This window comes from Malus sylvestris, chromosome 3 (assembly GCF_916048215.2).
Source record: "Malus sylvestris chromosome 3, drMalSylv7.2, whole genome shotgun sequence".
NCBI classification, from domain to species: Eukaryota; Viridiplantae; Streptophyta; class Magnoliopsida; order Rosales; family Rosaceae; genus Malus; species Malus sylvestris.
The window spans coordinates 4,493,703-4,510,938 of record NC_062262.1 but is presented as its reverse complement, the minus strand read 5'-3'; the positions used below and the strand labels follow the sequence as shown (position 1 = coordinate 4,510,938).

The 17,236-nt window shown below is 37.6% G+C and overlaps 3 protein-coding genes across 6 annotated transcripts; 2 read left to right on the top strand and 1 right to left on the bottom strand.

Annotated features, from left to right (window-relative positions):
• Positions 1–2,552: 2,552 nt before the first annotated feature.
• On the bottom strand, positions 2,553–4,929 carry LOC126617466 (structure-specific endonuclease subunit SLX1-like). Its single transcript, XM_050285525.1, has 4 exons — positions 4,608–4,929; positions 4,160–4,298; positions 3,588–3,721; positions 2,553–3,479 (listed from the first exon to the last, which is right to left on the bottom strand). The coding sequence occupies exons 1-4, from the start codon at positions 4,751–4,753 to the stop codon at positions 2,681–2,683; spliced, it is 1,218 nt and encodes a 405-aa protein (XP_050141482.1). The 5' UTR covers positions 4,754–4,929; the 3' UTR covers positions 2,553–2,680.
• A 3,893-nt stretch (positions 4,930–8,822) lies between these two features.
• LOC126617260 (novel plant SNARE 11-like) lies at positions 8,823–13,995 on the top strand. 4 transcript variants are annotated; one of them, XM_050285285.1, is made up of 6 exons: positions 8,823–8,924; positions 9,032–9,226; positions 9,328–9,420; positions 10,964–11,057; positions 11,209–11,246; positions 11,956–12,172. In XM_050285285.1, the coding sequence occupies exons 2-6, from the start codon at positions 9,150–9,152 to the stop codon at positions 12,164–12,166; spliced, it is 513 nt and encodes a 170-aa protein (XP_050141242.1). In that variant the 5' UTR covers positions 8,823–8,924; positions 9,032–9,149; the 3' UTR covers positions 12,167–12,172. The 4 variants fall into 4 exon arrangements, with proteins under 4 accessions (XP_050141242.1, XP_050141243.1, XP_050141244.1 ...); XM_050285286.1 differs by adding an exon at positions 13,551–13,995 and having other exon boundaries at positions 8,869–9,226; positions 11,956–12,044; XM_050285287.1 differs by adding an exon at positions 13,262–13,995 and having other exon boundaries at positions 8,869–9,226; positions 11,956–12,044.
• Positions 13,996–14,123: 128 nt separating this feature from the next.
• LOC126617259 (uncharacterized) lies at positions 14,124–16,874 on the top strand. Its single transcript, XM_050285283.1, has one exon. It carries the CDS (start codon positions 14,614–14,616, stop codon positions 16,477–16,479), a length of 1,866 nt encoding a protein of 621 aa, XP_050141240.1. The 5' UTR covers positions 14,124–14,613; the 3' UTR covers positions 16,480–16,874.
• Positions 16,875–17,236: the final 362 nt, after the last annotated feature.

Genomic DNA, 17,236 nt, shown 5'->3' with positions numbered 1-17,236 from the left:
TAAAATGACTTAACGGCTATAAAACTTAACATAAATGAAGAGAATCCTACTAAAATTGGGTTTCTCTCTCTATTTCCTAATACAATCAGGCCGACTTAAAAGTTAGGGTTTCTAATTTCTTACCCTCCAAGCAACTACACTGCCACTCCCCCTCTCTAAATATACCTCTATTTTTTCGCTATCTCTCTCTCTCTCTCTCTCTCTCTCTCTCTCTAAAATTCTATCCAAATTCGGTAAATCCTAATAGGTTCAGGAGATTGCATTCTATAAATACCCAAACAACGCCCTCTCTAATCGTCACATAAAAATCCACAGCAACGACAGCACAAACCTACTTCACTACTCGACTCCTCTCTTCTTCTTCTGCGTTGTGGTGTTAATGGAGAACCATTCCCTTTTCCGGCCCGGTTTCCGCTTCAAACCCACCGATCAAGAACTCGTCGGTGGCTTTCTCCACTACTTTTTGGTGAAGACACCGCGGCTACTGCCCCCGCCGCCGCACAGCACCTTCATGCACAAGTGCAACCTCTTCGGCAACAAATTCCAACCCTCTCAGATTTGGGAAGCTTTTGGGGGAGGAGCGGCACTTCAACTTGGCGCTACTGATCAACCCGCCTTGTACTTCTTCTCTGAGCTCAAGAAGATAACCCCCAAGGGTTCCAAACTTGATCGAAAGATGGGGCTCGGAGGTACTTGGGAAGGCAAGTCGGTGCCCGCTTGGGTCGAAGGGACTGAGGGCAATTCTTCCTGTATCGGACTAAAGAGAACCTTCTGGTACAAGAATGAAGGCACCGAGGACCACGGCGGGTGGAAACTAGACGAATACAGTCTCTTTGCATCTCCGAGGAAGCGCAACAGCCATACAAGTTACGACTTCGATTTTGTGCTTTGTCGGTTGAGGAACACGTCTGGCATTAACAAGAGGAAGTGTTCGACTTCATCTTCACAGGATGAGGAAGTGCCGAAGATGAAGAAGAAGCGGGCTAACGAAGAGATCGAACAAAACATGCATGCGATCAATGTTGTTGACGAGGAAGGACGACAAGGCAATTCTTGTCTAACTAGTAATTTTGTGATTTCTGATCAAGAGAACAATGAGTTTGCGGTCGGTGATTATGTTGATTATGGTTATGATGATAATGATCCGAGATTCACCATCACTGCTGACGAATTAGACGACGTATTGGCTAAAGAGCCGACCAATGGAGGAGCAGTAGAAGCGCGTTTTCCAACAGCTTCTGCCTCAGAGGAATTGTTATTGGGTAAAGAAAGGAAAGATGTGCAACTGCCGGTTTCATCCGTCGTTGCCGATGGAGGAGAAGATCAAGCTCTGTATACTAATATGTCAGGGGAGTTTATTCCTGAAACCCGAGAACTGCCTTTGCCAGCATCATCTGGGACTGCTGAAGATGGAACCGTAGAAGAGAAAGCTTGGGATCCAAGTTTATTAGAGCAATATTGGCTTTCTGAAACCCAAGAAGCAGAACCTTTGAATCCAAGTCTCTACCGGGATTTTATGTTTGCTGATGGAGGAGGAGTAGAGGAAGCTTATCATCCAAGTGCCTTCGACAATGTGGTTGACCAATCATTGTTCGGAAGCAGCTACTTGAATAGTTATTTGTTTACGGAAGATCAGTTCATGCCACATATTTTGATGTAATTAATTTCACTACCTGCAGAACTTGGTACTGAATGAAGATTTGTAACACGATTTTCACCGGCTTTAATTTCTCCTCTTATTAATTTTTGTGTTCTTCAATTGCCTATAGTGTTTTGTTACGGATGATCATGTAAAATTATCAATGAACTGTTTCCGTTTTTCCAGTAATTTTACTTCTGATGATTTGTAAATTTGATGACCGAATAATGGAGAACTGCTTTCTTAAATTCAACTTGATTTCCTTTTCAATTTGTTCAAAATGTATAATTTCTTGTCTGCAGCTAGTTATAATTTAAATCTGACTTCATTAGGCGTGAGCACAAAGCTTAATTACAGCAAGAAGTTCAAGAATGAGCAGGTTTTGGAGAAAGTAAAACTAACTCAAAGATGTAGGACAGCTGAAACCAGTTTGCAGTGGTTGCAGGTTTTGAACAAAGATTGCTCACACCAGTATGCTTACAATACAACTTACAATATGCCATCAGGCACCAAGCTATAACAACATCAAAGATTCTATGATTGGATGAAATTTAGATCTTCTTTCTCATCCTTCACAGTGTTCCGCATCTTGTAGGTGCAGTTCTCGAGCGAACGAGTTCTTGTCATCCAACTTGGTCTTAACCTCCTCACCTTCAGAGCTAGTTGCAAAACATGAATAGCACATTTCAATCGACTCAATTAATTGCACTGCAGAAACAAAGCATAAACTTTACAACACAAAGCTTGATTAACTCGAAACATTTAAGCATAAGCAGGCTTTTGAGGAAGAAAAAAAAACCTTCCTTTGATATGCAAGTTAGTCCAAACCAGTTTGTAAAGATAAAATGTCAAAAACAGGGGAGTAAATGCAATCTTCATCAAGCCATCAAAGCAAGGCAGTAAAAGTAGCAAGTGGGTAAAAAGAAGATTTTTATTCCAGTAAAAACTGTAAGAACAGAAGTATTACAATAATATGCCATCAGGCAAAGATGACAATAATTCCTCTAAATTATTTCAACCAAACCACAAGATCATCAAGCACTATAACTGGATGAAATTTGGAGACATAGTCAAGTCAATAATCTGAGGATAAGCACTAGTAACTCTGCTCTTTTTCCCGCATAAACCGCTTCTGCATTGGGGAGCTGGAGTTGTCAAATCTATTATCTCGCCTCCACAAGGCCTGAGATAGCTTTTGCCCAGTGACTGATCATCGTCTGTAACTGTAGTTGTCAATTGTTCCCTTACAGGATGCCTCAATTCAACGCTACAGTCATCAGAAGATGTGGTACTGGTAGCCACATTCGAAGATGGAATTCTCACCGGTGATGTTATAAAACCAAACTGCTCTGTGAAATCTTCTCTTACTTCTTGACTGTCTCCATTTACGTCGTTAATTGTCTTTCCTGTATCATCCTGCTGATCGTCTTCTGAATTATGAACTATAAAATCTGATAATGTGCTGTCATTCAAGAATTCATCGCATTCTTTTTCATTGCAGCACTCATAATTTCCAACTTCATCGCATTCTTTTTCATTGCAGCACTCATAATTTCCAACCTTATTGCCGATATCATTTTGCTGATCGCCTGGTGAATTATGAACCATGATGTCTGATAATGTGTCTTCCTGTGGTGAACTACTGGTACACATATCTTCGTCACATTCCCTTTCATTGCACCAATCATCTTCATTTTCGAAAATGTCATCAGATAGTTTGGTTGAGGAAGGAAGATCATCCATGGAACAAACTTTGACCTTCATCTGCTCCGGCAGGCGTGGACAGCCAGTAGAATGCTTGATGTACTGGCTTGAAAAGAAGTTCACAGTGAGGTTCAAGCTGGTGATCCAAACAAACAAAACTTCACATCCCATTAGTATGAGCAAAATAAAAAGCATATTTGTATTCATTCACTCACAATTCACGTGAAAACTAATAAAACGATACCTGTGCCATGGCGGAAGAGTGAGCATTGTGTATGCAAGCTTGATCTTGCTGACAAGTCCTCCAAGGGTTTTAAAGTTTGCAGCAGCCTGCCTAACTGCTTTTGATACAGTTGGATTCTGCCAGGCCCATTCAAACTGCAATTCCCAAATCAAGTCAATATAAATCAGAAATCCTTAAACAAAAATAATCCCAACCAGGTATTAACTATTAAAACATAACTGATTTCAAAATTAGTTCCAACCCAATGTGGGTTCCAATCAAACTGGAGATATCCTTAAATGAAACATATTAACAACATAACTCTCAAGAAATTGGAGTTTGAAAGTTCCCAAATTCCGATTAATAAATCTTCATTTAAATTTGAATCCAATAAATCCGTAAAAAAAAAAAAAAAAAGGGACTAAATGGATGCCAGAATTAGTACAAACTCAAGGTGTCCCAATCAAACTGCAAACATCCCCAATTGGCACATAATTAGGATATAATTCTCAAGAAATTAGCATCTAAGTTGATCCCAGTCAATCATAATTGATATATTAACTAGATTTGGAGGGAAATAAAAATGTAGAGACCTGGAGAGCAGAAACGTTTGTTGGGAAACCATAGATGCACAAGACCATCTCCCAAGGCCGCTTTCGCTTCGTTCTCCAAGCTCCTTGCGATATTTCTCCGTTGTGCTGCCTTATTCGCCGCCGCGGATTCACAGTGAATCTGTATTCAGCATCACCCGGATAAACAAACAGTCAAATTGGAGTCACTTGTTAATCCAATTTATAAAAGAAAGCAGAAGAAAGTCTCAAAATTTAAAATAAATTCAAACGAGAAAGTCCCAAATAAACAAACAATCAAACAGTGAAATTGGGCTGAATTATTAGTCGGAGTTCTGAACGGAAGTTTCAAAATTTAAAGAAATCAGATGGAAAATGATAAAATCAAGAACGGTCTGATTATTCCGAACCGATTGGAGATTAAAAATTGATAAAAATAATTAAGGAAATTGGGGGAAATTGGCAAAATTACCCAATATAAGTGTGGCCTTTGTAGCGAGGGCTGCGAGAGCTCAACAGATAGCAAGCAAAGAATCGACCTTCTCCTTCTTCTTCTGCTGCTGCCATCGCCGTTAGGGTTTCTGGGATTTCTGATCCTGCCTTTTTCTTCTGCCTCATCTCTCATACGCTCTCTCTCACAAGCAGACAGCGTTACACAGAGAGGTACATTGAAATGGGAATGAATACGATTCGACCGTTGGAATATTTTACCCTTTTGACTGTTTGAAAACCTCGCCATTCGACGGTCGCGATCTGTCGGTGGTGCTGAAAGAGAAACCAAGTTTTTACCACGTGGCTTGCTGTTCCTTTATTCGCAAAAAGAATAAGCTGATTAGTGCCACTTAAAATACTTTTTGTTTTTATATCTCTATCCATATTTGTTTAGCAAAAATTTTAGGTTGAAGTGCCGATAATATCGCGAGATGAACCTGTAGTACGTTGGAAATAAGAAATTAATGAGCAAAGAAGAGATCGATGCACTTAACCTTTATGCGTCGGCAAACCGTGATGGCTGAAATAGATGAGCTGGGCTCAGGTCTGATGTTTGTGTTTCGGTTTGAGGTTTGAAATAGATGTGAGAGAGGGTGGAGATAAATGAGACTTATTTCGGTTTCTAGAGAGAGAAAGAGAGAGGGGAGCTCTGGGCTCGAGGTCATAAAGCTGAAGTGAGATTGGGGGTAGCTGCTAGGGTTTTTCAAAGCTATTACACTAGTTTATATTATAGCTATTGCAATGAATTGACGCAGGTGTGGCCTTCTACGTGTTGGTCAGTGCATCTTTATTAGTTTCCACGTCACGAGTTTGATGCTCCATGGCGGCTGTTTTGTGTTTCTTTTTCATACTTTTTCTCAATTATATTTTTCTCGCGTGTCATCCTACAATACTCCTCATTATGGTTATATAGCATATATGTATTTTTAAAATTTGGACTTGTTAGATACTTTTTTTGCATTTTATCATTATTTTATTATCTTATCCATGGATTTTATACAAGTATAATTTTTTGTAGGGAGACTTTGGATGCGGTCCCTAGTTATGAACAATCTTTGACTGAAACTTTGTTGGTTTTCAATTTTTGATCCAAGTCCCTAAAATTAATTGATAATTTATTTCTATGTACGCTACTATATTTTTTAAATTAAAAATTAAAATTTATAGTTGCTTATATTAATGAGATTTTAAATAAAAAACATAATTTGTGGGATTAAAAATATTAAAATATAAATATACTATTGTGTGTGTGTGTAAACATGGGTACATTCATAAAAAATAACCAAAAAATTATTGTATCAAAACATGGGTACATTCTTCAAAATGGGTACATTTAGCAAAAATAAAAATGGGTACAAATAAATTAAAAAATATGGGTACAATACAAATAAAACTTTAAAAAATATGGGCACAAAAATAAATTAATATATGGGTACAAATTAAAATTGAAAGGAAAATTGGTACAAATTAAAAAAGGGTTGCAAATTAAAAATGGGTACAAACTAAAAATAAAAATATATGATAAAAAATTTAGCCATAAATATAAATATACTAATTGTAACATTTTTAATATTAAATGAATATATTTATAAATAAAAAATATTTTATTATTGAAATAATTAATGATATTATTAATACAAAGGACCTTGATCAAAAATTGAAAAGTAATAAGGTTTTAATCAATAGAGTAGTAAAAATAAGGATGAAAACCTAATTACTCCTTTTTTGTAAGTATCAATATGCACTTATTTATAAGATATATAAGAAATTTACCTAAATCCGCCTAGGCCTCCACCTAGGCGCTAGGCGCCAGCCCGCCGGCCGACTAGCGTCTAGCATTTTTTAGAACCTTGGCATAGAGGGATTCGCACCCCTCCCTTTGTCAACCACGCACCTGGGTCTTATCCAACTCGTTATAAATGTGTTAAGATGTCTGCAAGGCTTGCAAGCTAATATTTATTATCTATGATAAATTTCTATATTTGAAAAAACACCAAGGGCATTCGAAGCCCTCCCATTTTACTCCTTCAACACCTTGACCACCATATCACTTATGTTTTTGTGAAATTGTGCTAAAATATTTATATATATGGTTTTGTTTTGAATTCTTTTTGCAAGAAACAAATTTGCATATGACAATGAATCTTTGATAATTTCTTTTCAAGTATTTACTTTTGAACTACTTTTCACAATACACTTACTCTACACATAGAGATGATGAAGTTAGTGAAAATTTTGAACCTCATATGAACTCTATGTGGTAATAAGAGCAAGTCCACCCTAAGGACTTTGTGCCGGCACCCAGCGCATTTATCCACTCAAGTGAACAGTAATAGACCCCAGTGAACAGTAATAGGCCAAAGCATCTTCACCCCTAACAAAAAATAGCCTAGTCCATTTTATTAAAATATTATTATTATTTATTATAAAATAATAATTTTATTTTTAATTTCTGAATTTATAAAAAATAAAATAATAATATTATTATCTAAATTTATTAAAAATTTTATGTATTTTTTAAAAGTGAAATTCTTAATTTTTGGGGGGAAAAACATGGACCGTTGATCTGTGATCGAACGGTTCAGTTTAAAAGTAAAATTTAATTTTTTTTTACCGTTGGAAATCCAACGGTTATGAGCATGCCACGTCACTAATGGGGCTCCGGAGCACAAGTGGGCTGACAGCCCTCTGCAATCTTGTCGCCTACTCGCGGCCACGCGTGATTGTCGCGCACGCGCCAGCCAAATAGGCCGGCTTCTTGCTTAGTCAAATTTGGGCTGGCCTGGTGACCAGCTTGGGCTGCGTCCCAGGCAAAAGGGTCGGCTGGAGTGGATTGACAGGCTCCCAGCCTAATTTTTGTACTTTGTGCTGGGCAAATTCCACTCCGGTGGACTTGCTCTAAGTCACTCATGTATCTTACCATGCAATGTATAAAGTGTAAAATATTGTACCAATTCATTATATATAAATGATTATGGTGTGTTTAAACTTCTTTCATTAATTACTACATATTTTCTAGACTCACAATGTTTGACAGCTCGCTATATAATCAACTTAAATCAGTTAAATCCATTATGCAATATATTTTTTTTTCCAATTTTTTGTAATAAACTAATAGATAATTGACTAAATAAACATCCTGCAAAATTTCAATAAATTTTTTTAAGTTTTTCTTACAATTTTCGTGGTTTTTATTCAATTTTTATCGATATCGATAATATCTCGATATTTCCATCGAAATTTTCATAGTTTTAAACTACGATATTTCCGACATCATCGATATTTTAGACTTTGCTAACGAACCAACAAGCGTTTCAAAACGGCCAAATGTTTTGGCGTAAATTTTAAACGCGCTCCTCCCTCCCTCTCTCTCTCTCCGGACTCCCCCACCAAAAACAAAAAATAAATGGGACACTTTGGATACAGTCTCTATCTATCAATATTCTTTGATTGAAACCTTGTTAGTTTTTAGTTTTTGATTGAGGTCCCTAACATTAATGTAATAATGCAAGTTACTATATTTTTTAAATTAAAAATTAAAAATTGAAATTTGTAATTGTTTATATTAATGAGATTTTAAATAAAATCCATAATTTATGGGATTAAAAATAATAAAATATAAATTATACTCTCTATTATATTGTGTTTGTGTGTGTGTGTGTTTGTGTGTGTATACAATTATGGATGGGTACATTAACCAAAATTAACAAAAAAAGTTATTGTACCAAAACATGGATACATTCTCAAATCAACGAAAAAGAATGTACCCATATAAGTTTAAACATGGATTAAAATTTTTTAATGGATTTTATATTAAAAAAAGGGTACATTTTACATATAACAAATTGATATATTTGAGAATGGGTACATTTAAGATTAAAAAGATTAAAAAAATATATGAATGGGTACATTTAAGATTAAAAAATTGAGAATATTTTTATAAAAAAACTAATAGGTACAAACTTAATTTAATTTTTTATTATTTTCAAAATGTTTGAATTGAAAATTAATTAGAAGTTTAATAGAGGAATGAGTATTAAACCCTAAATTAATTACTAATTTTTATATTAAAAAATTATATAATAAATATATAAATTCATTATCACATTAATGATAAGAACTTGAATCAAAATTTGGGAACTAATAAGGTCTTAATTAATGAACAGTAAGAACTAGTAAGAACGAGGAGGATACCAATTTTTCCAAAATAAATATAAAAAAAATTCCAAATAATTTGTTTTGTATCTGTAAATCACGAGGAGGAAGCTCTTTGTATTATAACCCTCCGATCCCCATCGTAACCCACATTGCCCCGGATCCCATCGCGCATTTCTAATATTTTTTTATTCGATTTGTTTTGGATGCGATTTGATTCTTTGTATTGTTTCGATTCGATTTGGTTAGGCGGTTCGAAGCCGATTGGATTTGATTGGGAGATTTCTGAGGATCTGTAAGCTTTGTGATGATCTGAAGGATTCGATGGATTGGATTTGATTTGATTTGATTGCTTTGTGTTGGAGAGATGGATCCGTTATCTGCAATCAGCGAAGAGCTGGCGGAGATCGACGGACAAATCGCCGATATCTTCCGTGCATTGTCGTAAGCATCTGTTTGGCTTTGCTTTGGATCGAATTTCTGAGTATTTTGTGGTTCCTGAAAGTTACAGGCTCTAATAGTCTTAGTGTTTGGATATATGGCAGAAATGGGTTTCAGAAGCTGGAGAAGATTCAGGACTCGAATAGGCAGAGTCGGCAGCTGGAAGAGCTCACTGACAAGATGCGAGACTGTAAGAGGTATTAATTTTTCTTTTTCTTTTTCTACAGTTTTATCCTCTTTATTTATCGTCCACAAGTGTGGGTTAATTTTCAATTCAATTTTCTTCATAAGTTGGTGAATGTCTGTGCTGCCAGTTATTGAATGGTAAATTGGGTTCTTGACTGTGATTGGAGGTAATGCAATTGAATTAGCTTAAATATCAAGAAATGGGTAGTTGGCCAAGAAATAGATGAGTTTCAGTACACTACGCTCCATTAGATCTTGATGTAGGAATTTATACTTGGCTTTTTTCACGTTTAAGGGTTCGATTTGACTTGAATTTATTGAAGTTAGAATCAATGATTTTCCTCAAATTATATTCATAAGCTAAATGATGATAAAGAAAGGAGCTTTTTAGAGGATCTTTTTTATTTTATTTTTGGTTTGTGATTGAATTTATTTACTGAGAAGAATAGAAAGATGCTCAATACTCAGAGAGGTTTACCTGAATGTTTTTTCTTGAGGTATATAGAAGTATACATGGATGGGTCCTCCTAATTAACAATTTTATTTCTTAATACCCTAAACTTTGATGGCACTATTTTGCCTTAAAATAGGGGGTGGATATTGTTTGGGTCCTTTGGGAGGCTGTTTAAGCTGCGTAATTCCGGCAACTTTCATGTCACTATTTTGTGAGCACAAGGCATTTGGGGGACGGAAGAAGAGTGTGTAGGCCTACGGAGGTGTTGAGTGATGGATGTGTTTTGGGTGGTGTAGCCAGTAATAAATTAGACGATGCGATAGCATTAGGGAGATGCGGAGGTTTTGTGGGATAACCGCTAATTTTAATCGTTACTGTGAGCTTCAGTTCCTTCAGAATTTTGCGAAATTCCTGTTTCTTCCTTTTCAGATTGGGGGGATGCCATTATTTTGGAGGGCAGGAGGAAAGTTTTGTTTGTTCCATTTTAAATGTCTTTTTATGATTGTTTATCCATTTCTGGTAATAAAATTTGTATCGACAAAAAAATAATATACTTGGGAGTGGAATATTTATACAATTTGTGACTAATGCTGAAAATGTGATAAAGTGCAACTAAGCTGACATTTAGTTGCATCCTGCTCCATTATATGTAAGGGATGGAAATATCTTGTCTAATGTCATGTTTGGGATTGGTGACCACTGACCAAGTGACCAGCAATGAACATTATTTGCTTCTTATGCCCAGATATGCATATTAATTCAGTACTCGTTCCTTTTATGTAGACCTCTGGATTTTCTTGGTCACCTTTTTACTTTTCTACCCAATAGTATCCGTTACCTAAACCCCTAAATTCCATATACTAATGTATTATTTGTGTTGACATGTCATTTGAAAAACAAATGCTATAATCTTATGGATCTGTGCTTAGTTTATTTGTTTTGGCCAGCATATGGGATTTCCTGCCTTCAAATTTTCTGGCCTTCATTTGTAAGAGTTGCGGTTATCCAATTCAACTTCCTTCTGATGTTTGAATTCCAACCTGTGACACTCATCAATTTGGGTGTCCTGTGAATAAGGTTATATGTTGTGTTGTTTTCAGGCTTATCAAAGAATTTGATAGAGAAGTCAAGAATATGGAGAGAATAAATGACCCAAATACCAGTAGAATGCTGAATGAGAAAAAGCAGTCAATGGTGTGTTTTAATTCCTTATTTCATTTCCAGACTCTGCTATGCTTACTTTTTTTTTTCCTTTTCTAATTTCCTTTGTTTTAATTATCTTCTTGTGTATATTAATTGTTTTTAACATGTTATACTTGTGTTAATAGATTGAACTGTTGTGCAGATCAAAGAGTTGAATTCATATGTGGCTCTGAAAAAACAGTAAGTTAGCATGAGCAAGAAATTACCTTCATTGATTCTTAGCAGAAATACCCAATTCATTTGCCTTTTTGGGTATTTCTTAAGTGTACATTATATTAGTTATTTTTGTGTGGATGAACGGTATTGTATCCATCTGACTTTGACATCTATTACCCCAGGCTTATATATATGATATTTCGTTGATATATAGGTTCATTACATATCAATTTGGAGAGTGAAATACCTGTGTTAGAAAACACCTTTTTTTCTGAGTCTTAATTATTATTTCACATATGATTATCCAACGTTCCCATATTTACCAAATATTTAACGTGGATGTTTTTTAGACTGATGTAGTGATGAACATGTCTCCGTCCTATCACCCCCCCCCCCCCCAACACACACACAGACACAGAGTTACAGTTACACTTTAACCAGAGATGCAAGTGTGCACTGGGTAACTTGTTATGGAAGGCAGTAGTCACGCAATCTTTTCTCTAAGTTTTAATAGTACAAGAAGCCTGATTTTACAATACAGGAAGATAATTTATTTTCATTATTCTTGAAAAAAGCTTTGTTGTTGTTGTTGTTATTCTTGAAATTGTCCCATTGGATACTCAAAGTACTGGTTTATGCTTGGGTCAAAGTTGTTTTTTTTTTTTTTTAATTGATGATATATCTTTTTTCTAATAATAATTTTATAGAAACATTTGGTGTGCCTTTGGTACAGATATGCATCAAACCTTGAAAACAAGAAAATTGATCTCTTTGATGGGCCGGCAGAAGACTTTGGGGAACAAAATGTCTTGCTAGCCTCGGGTAAGCAAATATCTACGTTTTTGTTAACATGCAATCTGGCCTTGTATACTTTTGCACTAATGGGCTACAATTCACTATCAACATATTACCCATCCGCTGATATTCTATGGTTTTACATATAGCGCTCACACACATGCTCGTGCACATGCACACATACCCGCACTCACTCATACTGACAGACTTGCACTCGTACAAATATATAGTGGATGCCATAACATCCTGCATGGTTGATGTGGGGAGAAGAAAATAGACACTTGAGAGGCACCGATTGAAATGCAATGTTTACTTACATAACATCCTGCATGATTGACCGCACGATATACTATGAACAACTAAAATATAAGGATCCTAGGATCCTCACAAAGAAAATCCGGAGAAAATCCTCATCCTCTAATCTTAATGCTAATGCAAATTCAAATCTTTTGCACCCAAAGCTCTTTGTGACTTTTTTGTGGTCTATGTCGGGATTTGGCACTTGTCAACTGCTAACTCTACACTTAAAAGCTCTTTTAACTCACTTAAAACCACACAAGGAAAAGAAAAAATAAAACCAATCCATGGGACACTGTCAAGCACGGGTCATGTCAATAATTTCATGTTTGACATATTTCCCTACGTTTGGTTTTGAAGAAATGCATATACACCAACCAACCTACATTTTGACATCTTCCCATCATCAACCCAAAAAATAAGTAAAGAAACCCATGTCCATATTCCATATGCAAAATATTGCATTAAGGGGGTGAATCCACACTTTTTGTGAGCATGGAGGGTCAGATAAGAATTTAAGGGCCTGTTTGGTGGGCCAGTTGGAATATATGTTGTGACCAATTAAAATGGATTTGAGTTCACTCTGTTGTTTGTTGTGTCAAACTGTAAGATGAACTAGATTATACATGATGAGATATGAATCTATAATAGAGTGGGCTATCTAACTTATAATATTGCATAGGTTACAAGTCTTGTTTTACAAAGCCTAACCTATAATTGATGCCCATTCCTGTCTAGCCCACCAAAAGAGCCCAAGAGTATAAAAAGAAAGTCCTTTTGTGATTCCCTAATATAAGTGGGATATATATATATTGTATTTTTCATGTAAGTTTATGAATATATAGATAAATTTGTGAAATTTTATCATGTCAGTTGCATTGTGAGGATATGTTCATGACACTTTGTAATTGCATGCCTAAGTAACCCTAATTAGCCCAATAAAAAAGGTCTTTTGCAAGATATCATTCGAGTTGCATTGCGAGTATAAGTTCATGACAAGAAAATGGCATTGTAATTGCATGACTTTCAAGTTTAAAAGGGTCTGTTCGGTCCCAACTCAATCTCCACCCCTCCAAAACCAAATTGAATTCCATGGCTGTCTATCGATACCGAACGTTTTTCCCCTCTTCACTGAAGGCACTCCGAGATGTAATCAAAACAAAAAATGATTTCATTCCCCTGGAGAGATAGGTGAGAAGCCTCAAAAATAATAACCAAAATGTTGACTATGAAAAGCTCGAAGACTTCCACGCGAAGGAGGCAGCTTTTCTAAGAGACTTAGAGGAGCTTCAGAGCCACAGGAGGGTTGTTGTTGAAGATCTCCAAGATGCAGAGGCCCTCTGCGACCTTGCCTCTTCTGAGAAGCATGGTTGGAAAGTGGAGATTTTAATAAATGATGACAATTCTGGTAACTTCAAAAGGGAAGTACATGATGCGGGCCAGAGGGTGGGGATAGAGGTCACTCCATAAAAGAACAAAGTGCTCAAGCAGTATTAGGTCACTCCAGAGAAGAGAAGGAAGAATTGCTGAAGGAAAGGAAGAAGTCCTGAAGCAAGGAGCATTAAGTAAGAGTGCTATTTTAAATATTTTAATTTAGGCGAACGTGGACGCACGTAAAAACGTTTATGTTATTTGCTTTCATATATATATGAATTAATATAAAATAGAGTGGTTTAATGAATGGGTTTCGCAAAACATTGTTCAAACTAAAAGTAGTTTAACAAGCGTGGAACCATGGCAGCATGAGCTGCGTGACAATTCTAAACCAAAGAAATTAGGAATGGCACACTGCTCAGCTCCAATAAATTGAACAAACAATCTTAATTACGTATTGAGCTAAAGATATTTATCAACTCGGGTGAGGTGAGGGATCAAAAATTATCACACACTCTTTTAACATTATTTATAAATTAAATGGTTTTGTAAAACGAAACAGAAAATTACTAACAAAAAAATAAGAAAACTATTCTTCTGAACCAAACAATCATTTACTTTTTCTAAAATAAAAAATTCTTATTTAGAAGGATCAGTAAGGCTTTGTTGTTGTAGTTTTTGTTAAAAAGTGAAAGACGGTTGCAGTCCTAATTCTATTAAAACTGTGATTTTTATAAATCCTAATGGATTATTAATCGTATTACTTGGAAAACAAGGATAAATAATCATGAGAATTATATGACACGCACAACTCCCGGACCAATGTATATCCTCATATCTTCTTCTCCAACAAATAAAGATCCTCAATTCCTACTCCAACCGCCACCCAACAGAGACGGACATAATTTGAATTTGAGATTTAGAGATGAAGAATCTGGCCAGAGTTCTGAAATTAGCAACACCTGGCAGCATTGTTTCTTTTCCTGCACTGACAAGGGTGGTTGGTGTCGCTCCTCCTCCGCAATTCCACCTCGCAACAAGATTCATAGCGTCCAAGGTGGCCGACGCCCCCGCTAAGCCTCAGATTATGGCTTCCTCCTACTCCTCCTCCTCCTCCTCCTACAGCGACCCATGCCTCGATATCTTTTTCAAGGTGCGACCACCACCAGCATCTGCCGCCCGTACTTCCCACACTGACACTGCCCTCATCAACTCTCTCGAGCAACGGTTCCCACTCGCCTGTTCCCACAACCCCCTCACCACCCTCAAGCTTATCTCCAACCTCTCCACAAATCACGTCTATCCGGAAGCCTCGTCCGCGGCCACGTCTTGGCTCCACCGCAACCACCCCAGAACTCTGGCGCATAACCTTGACTCTTTCGGGGGATTGTACGCCATTGTCGAGATTCTCTACAGCCTTCTCCTTCCGCAGGACCAGCAGGAGACGGAGGTGGATGAGATGGAGGAGAAACACCGCCAGAGATACGACCGCGATCCGCATTACAAGTCCTTGCACGACCGCGCTATGGATATTTTTGTGGAGCGGCTCAAGTCCGATGTTCAAAAGATGCAGCAGAACAAGCTGGAACTCAAGCCTTCTGATTATTTAACTGATGACGACGATCATGACGAGGATGATTCTCGGGAACATGATTCTGTTATACGTCCTATTGATGCTGATGCTTTCGCTGATCTCTACGTCTCCGAGGCCGCAGACTGTTTCCTCACCACATTCCCCTCCGACGCCCATGCCATCCGCGCCATTGCGCTTCGCGAAAGCACTGCCAGGCGGCTCTTCCCTTTGGTGTCACAATCGCAACAACCAGATCAATCATCAAAGGAGGATGAACAGTGGGAGCGGCTGAGGAAGGAGTTCTTGGCGCCCTTGCAGAAGTACTACAAGCGTCAGGGCAGGTTCAACCCGAGACGGTGGGGTGTGGATATTAAATATTTGGAGCAGGTGAAAGCCTCAGCATCAACAGCAAGCAAAGGCAATTTAAGCTGCGTCATAGAGCCCGATGCTTTGCTTCCACATTTTATCATACGATATTTGAAAGATGCGAATGTTGGGGAGGCGGCTGAGCTTCAGTGGAATGCATTGCTGCGCAAGCACAAGGAGGGTGGCAAATTCAGAAACTGCTTCGCTGTATGTAACATGAACAGAATTACGGGCGGGGCTAGGGAATTGACGGCGAGTTTGGGACTTTTTGTGAGTGAACTGAATGAAGAGCCGGCCTGGAAAGGAAAGCTGATCAGTTCCGCTCCTCTTCCGGCTGCTGCCGGGGATGACCACGCTCTGTTATTTCGTCTTCCTCATCTGTATTCAGTACCCTGCAACGATGGCCTAAGGTCCAAATTATCTTTTTTGATGGGAATGGACGGCCGCCTGGTAGTTCATTTGCAAAAGGTGTTTGATTTGATTCTCCAAGTGAGTGTCAATGAGAATTTGAAGCCAGATCAGATGATCCAGAAGCTCTTTATCTTCAACTACAACATGGGCTCTGATTTTTTTGATGGCGCGGCCTGGGAGACTCAGTACGAGGCCATAAGGACCATGTTTAAGGACAAAGGGTATGGGGATGATGCGGTGCCTCACATTCTGTTTTGGGATATTTGGTGCTGGGAATTGCCTTCAATCGCTTTGCCTCGTCCAGGGGTGACGCTATTGCGTGGCTGGTCTAATAATTTGGTCAGGTCCTTCTTGGAGAATGGTGGGGAGATTGGCCCGCACCATGTCATGGAAGCAGCCTTCTCGGACAAACATTTTCAAGCTCTTGCTGTTGTGGACTGATTTGCTCACTTGCTCATCGTGGACTCCGTTGGCAACTTGGCATTGTCATTGGGTTGATGCTCTATGTTCCGTTCGCATTCATCATCTCTTACTTGACATAATTTCCTGATCTCTCCCTCTTAGTTGTTTCTTTGCTTGCTAGCTACCAGCATTTTCTGCTCCGAACTTGAAAACTATTTGGTATTATGTATCTGGGTATCCCCTAAATTATAATATATGGATGATTGAGTATTATGGATTCATTTACTGAAATTAAGCTTATTCAGTTTTTATTTTTACTTGTAATCTTTAGTTAGGGATGTTATTCCTTTCTTTGTTACAAGTTTGGACCAAATTAACTAAGCCTTTGCCATTTGTTATTCAGTTTTTAATTAAGCTCATTCATTCAGAGGAAACGAAGCCATTGCCATTTGTTTCGTATACCTTCCCTTCGATCTTCAAACGGAATGGGAATTAGATGTACCTACAAAAGGGTCTAAATCACTTGAGATTGTGGAAGCATCACAATTTTTCTGGTTAAATACATCAAGAGATGCTTTCCCATATTTCCCGCATTCAGTTCTAGCTAGAAGTAATACAATAGAAAGAGATAGAAATGGACTCCTGGACAGAAAAAGAGAAAGAGATTGTTCCCTGAGAGTGCTCTTGCTACGGTTAAGCGATCTACGAATAATTCCTTGACGCTATATATTGCTCAGCTGCAATGGGATTTAGGATACGAGTTTGTTGTGTTTGTGAACTTGTGCTCAACTCCGGA